This window comes from Gracilinanus agilis, chromosome 6, assembly GCF_016433145.1.
Source record: "Gracilinanus agilis isolate LMUSP501 chromosome 6, AgileGrace, whole genome shotgun sequence".
Taxonomy (NCBI): domain Eukaryota; kingdom Metazoa; phylum Chordata; class Mammalia; order Didelphimorphia; family Didelphidae; genus Gracilinanus; species Gracilinanus agilis.
This window is the reverse complement of record NC_058135.1, coordinates 122,385,506-122,404,640: the sequence shown is the minus strand read 5'-3', so window position 1 is coordinate 122,404,640 and position 19,135 is coordinate 122,385,506. Positions and strand designations below refer to the sequence as shown.

The window sequence follows — 19,135 nt, the reverse complement described above, 5'->3', positions numbered from 1 at the left end:
TGACCCCCATTGCCTAGCCCTTACTACTCTTCTGCCTTAGAACCAATTTTTTTTTTTTTTTTTTTTTTTTTTTTTTTTTTTTTTTTTTTTTTTTATCCTGGGACTCCATTCTAGGAGCATAGGGCCACAACCAGTAGGCAATGGGTCGCTCAGGGTCACCCAGCTGGGAAGTGTCTGAGCCCGGATTTGAACCTAGGACCTTTCGTCTCTAGGCCTGGCTCTCAATCCACAGAGCTAAGCCCAGCTGCCCCTACTTTAGGTTGCAGTTTCTTTAGCAATGTAGTTTTTACAGGCTGGGGTTGCTAGCCCCACGCCCAACCCTCCTTTTTTTCATCCGGGCTAGGGGCTGTCCTTGGCCCAGGAGTGGTAAGGGTGGGCGATAGGGGTCAAGTGACTTGCCCAAGGTCACACAGCTGGAAGTGTCCGAGGCTAGATTTGAACCTAGGACCTCCAGTCTCTAGGCCTGGCTCTCAATCCACTGAGCCACCCAGCTGCCCCCAATACTTGGTATTAATTCTAAGACAGAAGGTAAGGGTTTAAAAAAAAAAGATTTAGAATAGGCAGCTGGTAAGATAATGCTCAATCTAAACCCTGAATGTTCCTGAATCATGTCAGACTTTGTTGTAAACAAGCATTTACCCCTTACTTTGAATTTGGTTAATGCCCAAATGATCCCACTTAAGGTATTTATTCCTTATTTTTGTAGGATATCATTTTATCTTGAACCTTTAGCCTAGTTAGAAGCATCATCCCAACTTGAGGTCACTGCAGATCTTTCGATTCAATTTACAGACATTAATGACCTACTTACTGACACAAGGGGATTTAAGGATACAAAGACAAACACAACAGTTCTGACAAGGAATTTTGCTGTATTGTGGAGTATATAATGTGCACGCAGAGAAGAGATTACAAAGTGTTTGAGATAATAGAGTCAGAGATTTAGAAGTGAAAATAGACTTTAGAGGTTTTGTAGTTCACCCTATTATTTTATAGATAGGGGAAGTGAATATGCAGAATAAGCAAATAAAAACAAAATATATAAAACAATGTAAAGTAGTTTTAAGAGGGAGAGAGTACTAATAACTGGGGGACAAGGAAATGGCACCTAAGCTGTGCTTTGGGGAAAGCAATTCCAGACATGTGCAACAACAGCCTGTGCAAGACAATCTTTGCCAAGATTCTCCTGCAGTCTTGAGTTTCTTGGCTGAATAGTTTGGCTGGGCAAAAGAGGAGAAAATATTCTTTGATATTTAATATTATTTCTATTTAAGTGGTTCTTTATTAACAAGTTCTCCTTCTTAGCAAAGAATAATGGATCATAAATTTAGTGCTCTTTGGAACATGGAGGGTCAGCTAGTGTAACCCCCACATTTAACAACTGAGGAAACTGAACCCAGAGAGTTTGAGGGAATTGCCCAAGTTCACACAGGTAGTAAATTAATGAGTAAAATACCAAAATTTGACCAGAAAAGGATACTTTATTTATAGTCTAACAAGCAGAATGCTTAGTGATCTGAAGAATTGTCCATGTTTAATATCATAAGACTTTGAAGAGTTTTTGAACCCTCTCAAAATGGTAAAGTTGGAGTCAAATAACATTTTTAGATAATTCAGTTCATAGACTCAGAGAGAGATCCATTAGAGACTTCTTATGTCATCTAGTCCAACCTCCTCATTTTAGGAAATCAAAGCTCAGAAGATTTAATGAGTTGCAGTAGGTCACACAGGTAGTGAGTAGCAAAGTTGGGATTTGAACGCAGACTCTTTAAACCTTACCACTTGAACACAGGCCAATTACCTTTGGCTACTGACTTGAAGAAAATAAGAAAATTTTAAAGGTATTTAATAAAAGCCCTCTTTCCTTTTTATGTTTATTGGGGATTTTTACTACAAGGGGATGCTTATGGAGACCAGTGAAGAAGTTATTGGGTGTGGTTAGACAAATGTGAGTTTTCAGACTGGAAAAGTTCCTTTGTGGGTTTAAAAGGATTTTGTTTTTAAATTCAGAGCTGCCTGAAGGAGAATGTTAACCAGCTGTCAGGACTACAAAGTGAACTTGCATGGATAGAGTTGAGATTTAGATTTCGGTTACCATTTGGTTGCAAAGTTGTCTTTTTTTGCAGACAAACTTGATGACACCAAGATTTTGCTGTATTGTACAAAAAGTTTGGGGAAAGGCCCGGGATTGTCCAAATGAGCTCAGAAATTCTTTAGTTATTGACTAAAGCTCTGCCAAACTTTGGCCAGAATCTGGTGAAACCCTATAATATAAGTTTCTAGAGAGAAAAGCTTTGCTTCCTGTTTATCTTTTAATCCCTAAAAGTGTCAGGGACAGATTAAAGATTTATCAGCATTTTGAATTAATTATTTTAAGCTCTTAGCTGCAATTAAGAAGGGGAGGAAAACCCTAAAAAATATGCAATATGAGTACAGAGAATCATGGGAAGCAAAGCTCTTATTTCAGACTTTTTTTTTTAACTCTGATTTTTTGCAAGCCAATTAGAGGAAATGAGTGTTGAAGGGAATGCAGAAGATTTTGAAAAGTAGGCCTTAGCTCATCTATTTGGCATATTGCTTAGTTCATTGGAAATCTCCTGTTCGGGGAATATATTAATTTACAAAATCCATAGTTTTCCTTTGTCTTTTCTCTTTTACCATCCTTGCCTGTCCAATTTCCACTCCTCCCCCACCCCATCTCCACTTCTGCTGCAGTAAACAATAAAGGCTTATCCCAGCTGTCTTATTCTTGTCTGCTCTTTTGGTCCTAGTATACTTCTCCCCAGATTTTCTTTTCTTCCCTAATGTTTCATTGATTATCGCCTTTTAAAAAGTATTTTGGACAAAAATAGAGGCTTTTTAATATTATTTGTCCTCAACAAGGAATTTTTTTTACCATTTCTTATTGTTCAGGTTGCTATTTGCTTAAAATAAAAGGAAGATTATAAATCATCTTAGTTCTTGCATACTTGTTCAAAGTAGTAAACTTTGTCAAATTTATAAGAATAAGAGCCATCCTCAGTTGATAAAAGGGCAAAAGAAATAAGCAGAAAATTTTTAGATTAAGAAACCAAAGCCATATATAGGTATGTGAAAACAATTCTCCAAATCACTACTGATTAGAGAAATACAAGTCAAAACAATTCTGAGTTATCACCTCATATCCATAAGACTAGTTAAAATGACAAAAGAGCAAAATGGCAAATGTTGGAGGAGATGTGGAAAAAAGGGAAATAGAAATACACTATTGGTAGAATTGGGAATTGATCCAACCATTTTGGAGATCAATTTGGAATTACACCCAGAGAGGTATAAACCTGTGGACACATCTTAGACCCAACAATACCATTGCTGGCTCTGTTTTTTCCCCCAAGGAGATTAGGGAAAGAGGAAAAGAACTTTTAAGGTCCAAAATATTTATAGCAGCTCTCTTTTGTGGTAGTAAAGAATTGGAAACTGAGAGGATATCCATCAACTGTGGAATGGCTAAACAAGTTGTGGTATTTGTTTATGATGGAATACTACTGAACCACAAGAAATGATGAACAAACTGCTTTTAAAAAATCTGGAAAGAACAATATGAGACAATGAAGAGTGAAATGAGTAGAACCAGGAGAACATTATACACAGCCACAGAGCTAATACTGGAAGAATAAGCTGAAAATGAATGTTACCTCCAAAAAGTAAACAGAAAGATAAAACATGAATGATTTGATTTATGTGAACAAATTGGCCTCCTTGACAATATCCTATGTAATATGGGGTGGGTAGGGAGGGGTTGGGACAGTAATGGACAGGAACTATTATGTAGATATGAAGAAAAGTAAACATAAAGGAGGTCTGTGATTTCATTTGTGTAATATCTTCTTTTTATTTACATATGAAAATGCTTGTTTTGTTTGGGTTTGTAAACATTTGAAATAATAATAATCTAATATATATGCACAGTCATCTTTTTATTGGATTAAAATCCAATTATATCTCTTCTAGAGTATATTAGGTGAAACAAAATAAGTCACAGCTGAGACGTTCCTGCTCCAGACATACAAAAATAAAACTGCAATGCGACTCTTTACTGACATTGGATAAAATTATCTGTATTTGGGCTAGAGTTCAGCCTTGGCTTCATTGTTAAATCCTGCTGTCAGCTGTCCTCTAGTTTTCTGAATTGGACCCAGTTCAGTGACCCAGCTACAAACTGTAGTCAGATAAACACTTTTAATTTGAAGGTTTCACTACCTTTTTAACAATAATTCTTCTAGTCTTGGTTTTGCTACTGAGCCCCAATATATTATTCAGCAAGCATTGATTAAACACCTATTGCATGCCAATCACTAGACTAGAAGCTAGGATTACCAAGGAAAAACCAATAGTCCCTGTTCTCAGCTTACATTCTGTGGGCACTTATGTGCTCTTAGCAAGTTTTCTCATGACTGGGCTTCTCTTTTTTGAATGTGAAAATTATGTTTTTATGACAACTACAGAGATATTGTAAGGATGAACCAGCCATTACATTCTTATAAAAGTAAAAGCTGTTTTGTCTTCCAGATGAACACCTTTTTATTACTATTTTAACTTCTTACACATATATTAGAAGCAATGTGGCTCCATGAATCGAGAGCTGGTCTTTGAAGTCAGGAAGATTTGGTGTCAAATCCCCCTGGTCATCTCTGTGACCCTGGACTAGTTTCTTAACTTTTTAAGTCTATAAATTTTGGTATTGTGTTGGTAGAGGGAATTTCCTTACTAGGAGTTTCTTATACCAATTATCTCAACCATCTAGACCAATGATTCCCAAAGTGGGCACCACCGCCCCCGGTGGGTGCTGCAGTGATCCAGGAGGCAGTGATGGCCACAGGTGCATTTATCTTTCCTATTAATTGCTATTAAAATTTAAAAAAAATTAATTTCCAGGGGGCTAAGTAATATTTTTTCTGGAGAGGGGGCAGTAGGACAAAAAAGTTTGGGAACTACTGATCTAGACCCTTGGTATAGGGTAGAATGCTAGAATTGAAATTGGACGCAGGTTCCAATCCTACTTCAGATTAGAACAAATCACTTAACCTCCTCGAGACATAAATAATTATATACTAAATTAAACGTAGATTGCAGTCTGTCTTGGTGGAGATAACACCATGCCCTACCTCCAACCGCACCCCATCACAGTTACATAGATATGAGGTAACATGATTTAGTTTACAGAGGATTCACCTTGGACTCCAGAAGATCTCAGTCCAGTCGTGCCTTTGTTATATAGTGATTTTGTGACCATGGACAAGTTACTTTAACCTTTCAATATCCCAGGCATTGAGATAATTTACCAGTGAGTTCCTGATATATATCGATGGAAGGAGTTTCCACGCCAGAACTATGCCTGATAATAAATCTCACATCCAGACAAATATATCAATATCTACATGTTATGTGTATGTGTAATAGGACATATATGATAATGTTTGTTGAGATACAGTATTTGTTTAAGTACGATGCTGTCATCTTAATGTTTTCCATTTAAAAGTATAAAAGATAATAGAATTGTGGTATTTTAGAGTCTGACAGGACCTTAAAAAGGCATCTGATCTAACTAAGTCGAGTCCCAGAGAGATTCAGGTGGTAAAAAAAGCACTGATGTGACTATTACTTGATGACCTTAAGCATTTTTGACTATGCATGTAGAAAGTTGTTTCTTTTGCAAATCTGATTCATTAAAGAAAAGAAACCTCACTGAGATTTTTGTGTCTTTGAGTTATCCAAACTTTAAATTCTTCATTTGTGTGATCATTTGTTGAGTAAATGGCCTTTGCATGTTATTTGGTCAATTCTGTGAAGACACAATGTTCTTTTACTTTGAATTGAACTAGGATCTTCAAATTTAGGGGAAAACATGAATAGTATCAGCTAATAGCTAATCTTTAGCCTCAATTAGCATAAAATAAACTAAATTTATTTTTTCTTTAAAAAATGTAAAAGGCTCCATAGATTAGAACCATAGATTTAGAAGCTGAAAGTGACCTTTAGGAATCATCTCATCCAGGGAGTTTTTACCTTTTTGTGTCCTTGACCCTCTTGGCATTCTAGTGAAGACCTACGAAGTGAATCTCAGAATAATGCTTTTAAGTACATACAATACAATAGAGAAGATTACAAAGGAAATTTATTGTAGTACAATCATAAAATATTTAAAAACATACTCAGAGTCTAGGTTAAGAACTTTTGTTTTAGTCTAACCAGCTTTACTGATGAGCACTTTGAGATATTAAGAGGGAGAGTAATTTCCCTCAAGTTACATAGAAAGTAGCAGAGCTAAATCTCCAGTAAGCTTTTCTTTCTTTCTTTCAATTAATAGAATTTATTTCCAATTTATCTCAGTCTTTCTCTCCCCTCCTCACACCATAGAAGGCATACCTTTTCTTTATCACATTTTCTGAAATGACCTGACAAAGTCACAAATGGAGTTAACAGCAAAGGCAGGGCTAGAAACCAGGTTTACTGAATTGTATTCCTGTGTTCATTCTTCTACTATATCTTCTACTATAACTTGAGTTAAGCTTTTTTTTTTTTTAAGTTTGAATTAAGCTGGTTTTCAATAGTGGAACATTTTAAATTTGTCATAAATATTATTTCTTGTATCAAAAAGCAGTCTCTGTGGTGAGGAAAGATGTTAATAAAACTTATGTTATTTTTTTCTTAGGTGAAAGTTATGTATGTGCATCTAATGAACCATTTCGAAAAGTTGATTACACCAAGAATGTTAATCCAAATTGGTCAGTGAACATCAAGGCTGGGTCAACTCGGCCAGTGCCTCCATTAGCTTCTACAAAGAGTGAAGTGAAGGAAAGCAAAGATTTCATTAAGCCCAAATTGGTGACTGTAATTCGGAGTGGAGTGAAGCCCCGGAAAGCTGTGAGGATCCTGCTGAATAAGAAGACAGCCCATTCATTTGAGCAAGTCTTGACAGACATAACAGAAGCCATTAAACTAGATTCCGGTGTTGTCAAGAGGCTCTGTACACTTGATGGGAAACAGGTAAGTGCTATTAATCCACAACAATATCTATTATATAAAAGGATGTTAAACTTGAAAAGTAAGATTTTACAGCTTTATTCTTATTTTGGTGTACATCTCAAACGAGATGATAAATTGGAAATTAACTCGGTAGATTCTAAAAACCTTCCCTTTTTTAATTCCTGAGAAAATTTTCCAGCACTAGTCCATCCCTGGCTTTTCCCTAGGGAAATAGGGCATTATTGTGCTTTCTTATATACATGCATGTTGCTTCATAAACCCCGTTTGCATAGAACTTACTTGCATCTTTATTCTCAAGATCTGCAAACTGCCTTAGTTTTTTATTTAATCTAAATGTCTCAAAATTAAACATAACCCACTGAAATGATCTCTGCAAGGCAGCATCTTGTAAATTGCAGGGTCTTTTTCTGAGGAAGGAGGGAGAAAATGTTAGAAATTCAGAATGTAATTTGTATATCAGAAGGGAGATCTTTCTCGTACTTTTGGCTTCGAGTAGAGTGGTCATTGTGGGTTTCCCTCACCCCAAGAGGCATCTCCAGAGGTGATTATCATGTATTCTGCCAGACTCATTGTTGGCAATCTGTGTTATCAAAAAAGATGATGCTTCTATACAAAATTCAGAGCAACCAAGATACTTAGCAAGTATTTCTGAGAAAAGAACACAAATGGGCTTTGAAAATTGTGGTAACAATAATGACTTGAGCTGGGTAAGAGTCCAGTAAAGGAAAGATAGAATCAAAGGGGACATATTGCAATAATATGTGAATAGCTCTAGCCAGTGTAAGGATAGGATTTGGCTCTTTTTATTATTATACCAGTAACTTCTGAGTTTCACCAAAGTTGAATTATCAGAAGGAAAAAAAAAACAAGTGATTTCAGGACAAACTTTCATTCTTTATTTTAACCAAATTGAATTCTGTTAATTCATCTTGTCTTAGAAATTACTTATTTTCCAATGACCATTTTACTGTGTTATATTTTTACATACTTCCTTCCATCCTTTTTGTTGTCCTCACCCTATTTATACCTAGGCAATACAAATGAGTGTTTGGCTCCAGTCCTACATGGAAGGTTACAATATAGAGTACTTTTTAAAGAGATATATGGTGACAGACCTGACAAGCTAATGAAACTGTGTAACTGAATCAGTATTTTCTGGGAGGAGAGGGGGAAACATAATAAGTTCTTTCTTCCTAAAATCAGATTTAGTTAGAAGCTGGAGTTTTGTGACAAGCTAACAAATTTGCAATTATGTTTCGGTCATACTGGATTACTAGTTTTTCTGTGAACTTTGGCATTCTATTTCCCACTTTCATACCTTTGCCCAGGCTGTACCAAAAATACACTTTTCTCCCTTTCACCTCTTAGAATCTATTGCTTTCTTCAAGAGTCATCCATTTTCTTCAGATGGCACTTGCCAAGTCTAATGGAAAGGAAAGCATTATTTCCCTAATTCTTTCTTAATTGCTCTTGCTTACTTCAAGTTTATCTTGTATTTATTTATCTGTATACATGTTATTTTCCAGTGGAATATAGGTTCCCTGAGGGTAGGGGCTGCTTTTGGTAGTAGATAGAGTGAGCTAGCTTCATTTCTCCACCCTGATTTAAATCTAGCATTAATGGGTACCTCTGTCACCCCACATAATAAATAAGCAAATCTTTTATAGAATTGCTATGGAAGTAAACTCAAGCTAACCAATTTTGCTAATGCCCTTTGTAAGACTTTTTTTTTTCTTCAGACACCTGGGCTGTGTGGGAATCAACTTACTCACAAGACTGCATTAATAGCTTATTTACAATGCTGCAACCCACAGATGGTTTCATGAGTGAAAGGGTTGGGGGAGGAATCTGTCTTGGTTCATCCCCTCTTTCAAACTTACCCCAATCTCCCTCACATACTCCCCACATGTTGGAGGGAGTAGCTGCAGAGCAAGAGGAAAAAGAGAACAAGAGATTTACCATTTTCCCAAGAAGGTTTTACACCTGCTCAAAAGTGAAGGGTTGGAATCGGCCTCCCAGAAGAGCCAAACCAGAGCTCTCCTCCCTCTTGCTGTTTTCTTTCACATTCCACTGCTCCTGCCCCCTTCCTTTCTGCCCCCCTCACCCTCCAAAAAAAGAAAGAAAAACCTCTCAAAATATCAAGCACTCTGTTGGGAAAGGAAAACAGACTTAAGAGTTTAGAAATGGAAACATCTTGCTAACAATTAAGTCACAAGAGTTTTGAACATGAGTGTGAAGTATTTTTAAAGAATAACAGAAACCTGTCACTGTTCTGGGAAACATCAAACAATTGTTTTTGCATGTACAAAGGAAAGAAATGCTTTGAAAATATTTCAAATAAAAATTTCCTTTGGAGCCTTTACAAGTTCGACTTTTGATAGTCATGACTTTAGAGACTGGGCTTCCAGAGCCCCATATGTTCTAAATAACTGCAGTTTTCTTGTTGCCAATTCATATTTTATGCTTTGGATGAACTTGCTGTTTTAAAGGAAAAAAGAAAAAATATTAAGAGGAAGTTTTTGACACATTCATTCCTTGTTTAGTGTGTTTTATTCCATTCCTCAAGGATCCTTCTTTTTTTGTTACCATTTATTTTTATTTTTTATGTATAGCATAATATATGTAACAGAAATAATATAATACATATAATTTATTAAAACTCTGTAATAAATATGCTTTATCTAAGAGAAACATTCTCACATTAGCTATGTCTCTATAAATATATATTTGTATTTGTGTGTGTGTGTGTATGTATGTATGTGTGTATGTATTTTTTAAGGCCTTATCTTCTGTTCCAAGGCAGAAGACCAGGAAGGGCTAAGCAATGTGGGTGAAGTGATGTGCCCAGGGTTATACAGCTGGAAAGTGTCTGAGGCCAGATTTGAACCCAGGACCTGCTATCTCAAGGCCTGACTCTCAATCCACTGAGCCACCCAGCTGCCCCCCCTTATCATGTATTTTTGTTGTTACTATGAACAATGTTCTCCTGGTTCTGCTCATTTCACTTTGCATCACTTCATATTCCTTTCCAGGTGTTTTTTTTTGTTTGTTTTTTTTTTTTTGGTGATCATCTTGTTTGTTAGTTCTTATGGCACAATAGTATTCCATTATAATTATATGCCACAACTTGTTCAGCCATTTCTTAACTGATGGATATCCCTTCAGTTTTCAGGTTTTTTTGCTACCACAAAAAGAACTGCTATAAATATTTTAGAACATATAGTTTCTTTTCCTATTTTCTTGATAACTTTAGGAAATAAGCCCAATAGTGGTATTACTGGGTCAAAAAAGTATACACAATTTTATAACTCAAATATCCTTCTTAAGAATAATTGTCTTTTGGCCTCAGATACTTCTAGCTGTATGACCCTGAGCAAATCACTTAACCCCCAATTGCCTAGTTCTTACCACTCTTCTTCTTTGGACCCAATACTCAGTCTCCATTCTAAGAGAGAAGGTAAGGGATTAAAATAAAAGAATTAACTGTGTTAGGGGATAATTAGGTGGCCTGGTAGATAAAGGGCCAGGCCTGGAGATAGGAGGCCTTGGGTTCAAATCTGGCCTTAGATACTTCCTAGCTGTGTGACCCTGGCCAAGTCACTTAACTCCTGTTGCCTACCCCTTACCACTATTCTGCTTTAGAACTATTATAGAATATTGATTCTAAGATGGAAAATAGAGAGTTAAAAAAATGAGGAATAATTGTGTTAGTTGAACTCAATTTTTTTTGTTCTGTTTTATGTTTTACAAATTTGAATTCTACTTTTAAAATTTTAAAATAACTTTTATTGATATCTTTTGTTTAAACATCATTCTCATTGCTGGATATGCCTCTACCCCTGAGCCCTCCTTTATATGCTATCTATTTTTTAAAGGATGATGAAAACTCCTTGAGTTACTTTTAACCATCCTTCTTAAAACAATGTTAACTTTTTCCTCTGGATGGAGAAAAGTTTCTGAATTATCTCAACCAATTTAAATGAGTATTTTTTTTCTTCTATAAGGGGAGAACATAGAAATGATGACTTGGAATATCTCTCATTGTATCATTTTATCTTCTCTTTGACCCTGGAAAAGTCTATAGAGATCACCTAGGCTAACCTTCCCCACCCTGCCTCCATCCTCTCACTCCCCCATCTCAGCCTTATAAGAATTAAGCATGAGGCAGCAGAGTCCCATCAAGATTAAGTGGCTTGCTTAGAGTTACCTAAGTATCAGTCTAGATTTGAACCTATATCTTTTGGTTCGATATCTAATTCATCTTTTTCTGGTGCATTATTAACTCTTCCTAGTTAACCCCTCTTTTGACTGCTGCTCTTACTTCAGACTTGTCAAATTGAACTCCATTATGGATTTTATGACTCCTGGTCAGACCATTTCAGATAATATCTGACTTTAGGATTTCGCCCATTTTAAGTTTACTGGGTTTTCCTTGATATTTTAGGTGAGATGAGTTTAAAATCTAGACACTGGCTACTTCTTAGGTCCCATGATAAGAGTTTCATGATAGACAGGGAATGTTCATGTTACCATCAGCATGTAGTTCATTCGTTTTTTAGTCATGTCCAAAATGGTAAACTGCCTCAGTATGTTTCCCAAGAAAATCTCAAATGGGATCGCAAAGTGTTGGAAGTTTACTTAGACAAGTGTAATCCTTTACTGAATCACAAGAGCAGTTCTGACTGTATCAAATCTTCCCTCTTCAAACTCCACTGGTTCCCTATTACTTCCAGGATAACGTATGAAATCCTGTGGTTTTTTAAAACCCTTTACAACTTCATAATTTCCAGACTTTATACACATTACTCCTTCCCACATATTTTATAGTCTAGTCATTATGGACTATTTGCTGTTCTGCACACACAGTGATCCATCTTCCATCTCTGCTTTTACACTGGCTCTCTCCATATCTGGAATGCACTTTGTCTTCCTCAACTCCTTCCTTTTAAAATCACTGGCTTCCTTCTTGACTCAGCTCAAAATGACCCCTTCTTTGGAAAGCCTTTCTCTTAAAGGTTGCCTTGTATCTATCTATTGATGTACGTGTGTGTGTGTGTGTGTGTGAGTGAGTGTGTTGTCTCCTTTGTTAGAATGCAAGTTTATTAACTGTTTTTGCTTTTCCTTTTCATCTGTAGCACTCAGCATAGTGCCTGGAACAGGTTAACTCAATACATATTTATTGATTGGCGATTGGTTGATCTCTAGCGCCTACTGTCCCTGATACATAGGTCCCGTGTTCTATATGTACACACGGTGCACAGCCTGTGCACAGCACATGCTAGATCATTACACTTGTTGTGGGCAGTTGGCACTGATTTGAAGAGCTCTTCAGCAGTTTGTGATGTGTATTCTCTCCTTCCTCACCTTACTTTCCTGGTTTCTTTCAAGATTCCACCAAAATCTCACTTTTGGCAGTCAACCCACTCACACTGTTAGGCTTTCCCTCTGAGATGAACATATACTTTCACTGCATGTGTGTCTTACAATTCTCTTTTTATCTCATCTCCTCCATTAGAAAGTCAGCTTCTTGGCAGGCAGGGAGGAAACCCTGTTTTTGTCATTCTCTATCTTCCTAGCATTTAACCCAGTGCTGGCTTATCATATTAATCTTAATAAATATTTGTTGACTAACTCAGAGTTGCAGGAGCCTTAACTAGGACTTATCTAGACTAGCTTGAACAAGAATAAAATTTGGGGGAAATGTTATCATTACTTAGTAAGATACTAAGAGATCCTATATATTCATTTACTATCTATTCTCTTTTTAAATGAAATCTATTTAGATGTTAAACCAAATAATTCAGTGCAAATGTATTTTCTTCAAGAATTCAGGAAACTTGGAATAAAAACATTTTTAACTGCCCTTCTGATGGGTATGGAGGTTCTAGTAAGGAACTTCTGGGATCAGTATACATTAGAATCTTTTTGTAACAACGTTCCAGTTGCCTGGCAATATTAAAGCAAAGTGACTTGACCAGGGTCACAGCCAGTATTTGCCAGAGATGGGAACTGAACCAAGATCATTTTGGCTCAGAGGCCAGATTTATCTAACCATTATTTTATACTTTTTTCTTGTGGATTTTTCTTTTTCTTTTTCTTTTTTTTTTTTTTTTACTTAAAAGAAATGTGAGAAAGGGCAGCTAGGTAATTAACACCAAACTTGGAGTTGGGAGGACCCAATTTCAAATCTGGCCTCAGACGCTTCTAGCTGTGTGGCCCTGGCCAAGTCACTTAACCCTGTTTGCCTAGCTATTGTTGATCTTCTGACTAGAATTAATACTAAGACAGAAAATAAGAGTTGAAAAAGAAATGGAAAAGGAATAGGATAAGTCACTTATTTTTTTATGCATATGTATGGAATGGGTAAGTATTGAAATGTAAAAGTAAAAGAATGAGATTGCTTTTAAAATTATAGCTTTTCATCTTTATGCATGAAATCCTAGTTTACATTTATTGCTTTCCATTAATGGTGGATTTCAAATAAAAATAATTCTTTTTGTAGAACCTTAAAACAATGAGCTCACCTCCCTCAGCAAGGGCAGAAATGACTTTCAAAAACAGCCAGCAGTTGGTACTTGGTGAAAAACACTCCTAGATATTTGTATCACTGCCAGACTTTTCAGTATTAGTCTCTATTCATTTCAGAAACACAAGGAGAATGGAAAGCCATTAGTTAAAGCTCCTCTCAGAGGGCCATTAACAGCTTTCCATTTTCGTAGTCATTGTTCTCTTAAAGTTGTCAAGTAGTTTATAGTTTTTACAGAAATTATCCAATTTTCATGGCCTTTTAAAAAATGTAGAACATAACCCGGGGATCGTTATCCAGAATCACAACTTTATATCCAACATAGAGCAATCGCTGGTGGGAAGAACAGAATCTGGGGTGTGTGGCCCACCCTTTTCTCCATTTGGGGTTATTTCTAGAGAAGCCTCACCCCTAATTAAAAAGATTAGGTTTCCTGTTCTCACACTGATTGGCTTGCTAACAAGCCTTCACCTTGATATCTTAGGAGTGATGCGAATTATAGCTTGAGTTATGGGTTCTGTTTGGGTCTCCCCAAAGGGAAATGTAAAAGAGGCACGCAGTGTATAACAGGTATCAGGTATGGGACAGGTAGTTATTCTTACACAGAGATAAATGCTGAACATAAAAGAATCACAGCGTGCATGAACAGAATGACCAGGAAAAAAAATTGAGTAACTTCAAGCTATAGTTGCAATGTTGGGAGACAAATATTTTAGGTCTCCTCAGAACAGAATAGTTGTGCAATATGCTAATTAGGTATGTTATATTTTACCATAGTCAGTTCTGATGGTAAACCAGGTCAGACTCATCCTCTCCCCTGGCAGTGACCAAACTCTCCATGTCCAGTACAAGACCCTTCTATGCTGTCAATCACTGCTTTTTTAGTGGCCTCTATAGCCAGTTTGTGCATCTAGAAACTCTTGCTGCCACTGTACCAATAGATGGATAAATGTGTTGACCACAGCCCCAGCCTTATAGGTCTTTCAACACTCACAAGGTCACCTGGAGACTTTCATCTCAGGACTCTCACTCATGTAAAACCAGGGGAAAAAAATAAGCAGAAGGAGACAGACAATCATCTGCTCAGCACCCCTTTAGAGGCAAGGTAAGCAAGAGGACAGTCATCACTGCTGTTCCACTCAGCATTGATGACCAACTCCAAATTGTTTTTAATAAGTTTTTCCCCAATTACATGTGGAAATAATTTTTGACATTTATTTTCTCACATTTTTGAGTTCCAAATTCTCTCTTTCCTTCCCTATCCTCTTCTCTGAGATGCAAGCAATTGAACATAGGATATACATGTGCTATATGTTTCAGTACATATTTTTGTATTCATCAAGTTGTGGAAGAAGACACACATATCACTAAAAAACACCTCGTACAAAATAAAGTGAAAAATGGTATGCTTTGATCTGCATTCTGACTCCATCAGATCTTTTTCTGGTAGTGATAGCATTTTTTATCATGAAATCTTGGGAGTTATCTTAGATCACTGTATTGCTAATGATAACTATGTCATTCACAGTTGTTCATCATACAATATTCATTGCTTTTCATGTGTGCAGTGTTCTCCTGCTTCTGCTCGATTCACTCGGCATCAGTTCATGTGGGTCTTTCCAGGTTTTTCTGAAATCCTGTTCATCATTCCTTATAGTGCAATAGTATTCCATCACCATCACATACTACAATTTGTTCATCCATTCCCCATCCCAGCAATTTCCAATTCTTTGCCACCACAAAAAGTGCTGCTATAAATATTTTTGTACAACTAGATCTTTTTCCTTTTAAAAAAATCTCTTTTGCAAACACATCTAGCAGGGTTATTGCTGGATCAAACATCATGCATAGTTTTATAGTCCTTTGGATATAGTTCCAAAATTGATCTCCAGACTGGTTGGATCAGTTTACAGTTTCACCAACAGTTAACTAGTTTTTTCAGTTTTCCCACATCCTCACCAGCATTTGTCATTATTATTATTATCATTTTCCTTTTTCTGTCACATTAGCCAATCTTATAGTGGTGAGACAGGACTTCAGCAACTCCAAATATTCTACACATTTTGCATCTGGAAAGAAAGAACTTCCAAGAGCCTAGTAGTTTGATTTTTTAATAACTCATGAGACTCTTCCAGCTCAGCTAATGAAAGTATTTTCTCTTTCCCACCCCAATTACAAAGTGCAAGCCCTCTCACATCTTTAAGTGTCCTTCTATCCAGTGAACCGAAATTATGTAGGAAATACTTGTGCATGCTCCAAGAAATGGCCCCTCTTATCCTGTTCATCCATATTACATGAACATATGATGGAATCATACTTTTTCATAACCAGACATTCCATAAAATAAGCTTATAAGAGGCAGGATGGCATGGTGGCCTCAGAATCAAGATGAATGGGGATTGAGACGTCCTGCTTATCTAGACTGGTTGTATGACCATTAATAAGTCACTCAAAGGTCAGCAGGCCACTCTTTAAGATTAACAATTATTGAGAAGGTGCTGGTCTCCACCACACTTTTTTTATAGATAAGATATTTGAGATTAAGAAACTGTTTTAATTTGAAGAATATCTTCTCCCTCTCCTAAGAGTCACAGGACCAACTTCTGCCCTGCTGTGAACAATAAAAATATTCATCAGAAATGAACAAAAATTGATTAGTTTTAATTCTGTGTTGTGGGGTAAAGGTAGGGAGGAGAAGGAAGGACCATACACTTATCTGAACTCTTGATCTAAGATGTTGTCATGAAAATGGACTGCATCTTCAGATTCTTTCTGCTTTGCCAAAAGTGAGCTCATTTATCCACAGTGTCTTAAAAAATAGTAAGAAGGAACAACTTTGACTCTCCTTTTGTATTGGTATAATTGAAATTGAACTTGTTATGAGTTACATAATACAATGAGCATGAACAGGAACAAAAATAGTGACATGGACACAAAAATGAAGTGTTGCTTATCCATTTCATTGTTTCTATTTCTTTTAATTCTTCTAATGAATATACATTTTTGTACATCTGTACAAAGACAAGAGCATAAATTAAAATTTTTAATAGTCATTTCTCTATTTGTCAAACTGATTTCCATGGCTGTATAAAATAGTTTATTGCTTATTAGTTAATATAACATGTATCACCATCCTGATACTTGCTGTAGTTGTATAGGGGATTCCCAATGAGAAACTGCTTCCATTAATACAGATAGAAACCCATTTATGGTTTATTGATTAAATATGGGGGAGGTACATGCAGCTTAAGTGACTTGCTCAGGGCCACCCTGTAACCTGTTGCCTGTCAGAGATGGGGCTTGATCCCAAACCTTTCCAACTTTAAGTCTAGCCTTCATGTTACATCAATAATGAAATAATGAATGCAGAAGTGCCCTTTCTACTACTGATGCTGACCATGAAAATGATTTGTCGACATTAAAATTAAACAAAATGTTAAAATTAAATAAGTATAGATATTTGCCCTGAAAACCAGAAAACCTGCCCACTAGGTGCAAAGAGTAAGAAAATCAATCAGTCAAGAGTGGGAAGAGAGGCCTTGGGACATCGGATCATTTTAAAGGAAAAGGGACCATGGCAGGGAAACAGGAGCCAATCCTGAGTAAGACTCTGTAAGAGGCCACCATTGTGAATGATAATGGATCAGGAGGAGTGAAGGAGACACCTGAAAAAGAGCTCACTTCTGCACCCTAACTGGTAGTTTTCCATTTTAATTAAATATTTTTGCTTACTGGGTACTAAGCCCACCAAAATTTTTTTCTCCCTGCTAAAGGAGTACAAGGATTCTTACTACCCTCTAAATTCTGGTGCACTAAAGATCCAGTTTCTCTGCCTTAGTTTCATCTTGGAAATTAAAGTAGAGTTTTTGTTTTTGTTTTTATTTTGATATGGTACTAGACCTGCAGTCCATATGGAAATCCATACGATAATCAGGTTTTTTGCTGCATGTTTTGTTGATATTATACTTTAAGAATTGATATATGAAAATTCTATTTTTTAAATGACCAATTAATATTTGCTTTACAAAAGAATATATCATAAGTTTCCTATACATAAGAAATTCCAGAGTAAATTTTAAACTCTTTAATTTGCTTAAACAACAATAGTCCTCCACTCCTCTAATGCCTTATAAATGTATGCCTGAATTATACAAGGTTATTCCAACTGAATATAAGCCATGAAAACTTCCTACTGAGAACAGGCCTTTTATTGATGGGTTTCTCTCATCTGAAGAACAGCATTACTGAGTTCAGAGAGATTCCAGCAGAAGATTAGCAGCCAGGTAATCTTAATTCCTCTTGCCATAGAAATGAAAATTGTATCATGATTTGCATAGGTTGAAGGAGTACCCACATGTAAGAAATAATGGTTCTTTTGACGTACTGATTGGAGCAATTTACAAAACATAATTTTCCTACAAGAAAGGCATTTATTGTGTAACTGGAAGTATTCTCTGAATTGCCCTGACTCTTTTCCATCTTAATTTCTAGAAGCTGCATTTGATGAAAGGTCAAGGAGCAGCAAAGAAGTCAAGGGCTAGCCTTTTAAAACAGATTATAGGAATTTCAACCTAATGACAAGTGCTGATGGGTTTACCCACTTGCAGACCTGGAAACGGAAACCTATTTTTACTTAGGGGGAGGTTGAAAAATGGCATTACTGACTAACCTTGACTCAAAACTGGTCAGTTCATTTATCAGCTCTATTTCACTTTGTCTACTGAAATTGCTGTTTAGTAGTTCTAAGGCATCTAATCAAAGGAGGTGGCTTTCTTGTTAAGACATCTCAACTCCGGAGAATTGGGTGACTATAAATGAACCTACTGTACCAGTGATTGCCCTTGGTCATACTACTTTATAGGTTAGTTTTGGTGCCTGAGATGTCAAGGTCTCTATGTGCCTTCATGTCAATAAATCCACTGACCTTTTCTTAGTCTTCATCCTTCTTGACCTCTCCCAGGATCTGCTGCAATATATTGATCACCTCTTCCTTCTGGATACTCTTATCTTTCTGAATTTTTGTGACTGCTCTGTTGTGGTTCTCTTCCTTCTGTTGAACTGATCCTTCTGGATTTCTTTCAAAGGAACATTATGTGGGTCTCATTGGTGTGGACTTTGTCTTGAGTCCTGTCTTCATACTCAGTCTTAGTGACTTAATCATTTCACCATTCACACAGCATCTCTATTGCAAATAACTTCCAACTCTACATAGCCAACCCTCTTCTCCAATTCCAATCCTCCAACTGCCTGTTGGATACCTTCCCCTGACTGTCCTGTAGACATCTCAAACCCAACATGTTCAAAACACAATCTATTACTTTTTGCCTTAAACCTACTCCTCTTTCTAATGTCCATACTGGTTAGGGCACCACAGTTCTTCCAGTTACTCAGTTTGGTAAGCCAGAGTGCATCCTCAACTCTTCACTCTCACTCATTCTCTATATTTAATCAGTTGCCAAGACTTATTGATTCCAGTTCTTGAGCATCTCTCAAAGCTGTCTCCTTCCGTCTGCTTAAACCACAGCCATTCTAGTGCAGCCCCCATGACCTCTTACCTGGACTATCATAATAGCTTTCTTGTTG

General features: G+C 36.6%; 1 protein-coding gene across 1 annotated transcript in view; it reads left to right on the top strand.

Moving 5' to 3' along the window:
* Positions 1–19,135, top strand: part of DCLK2 (doublecortin like kinase 2) — a 216,285-nt gene that overhangs the window by 19,825 nt on the left and 177,325 nt on the right. Inside the window, exon 2 of the mRNA XM_044681695.1 lies at positions 6,692–7,026. Within this exon, the coding sequence (XP_044537630.1) occupies positions 6,692–7,026 (335 nt within the window). The remainder of the gene's footprint in view (positions 1–6,691; positions 7,027–19,135) is intronic.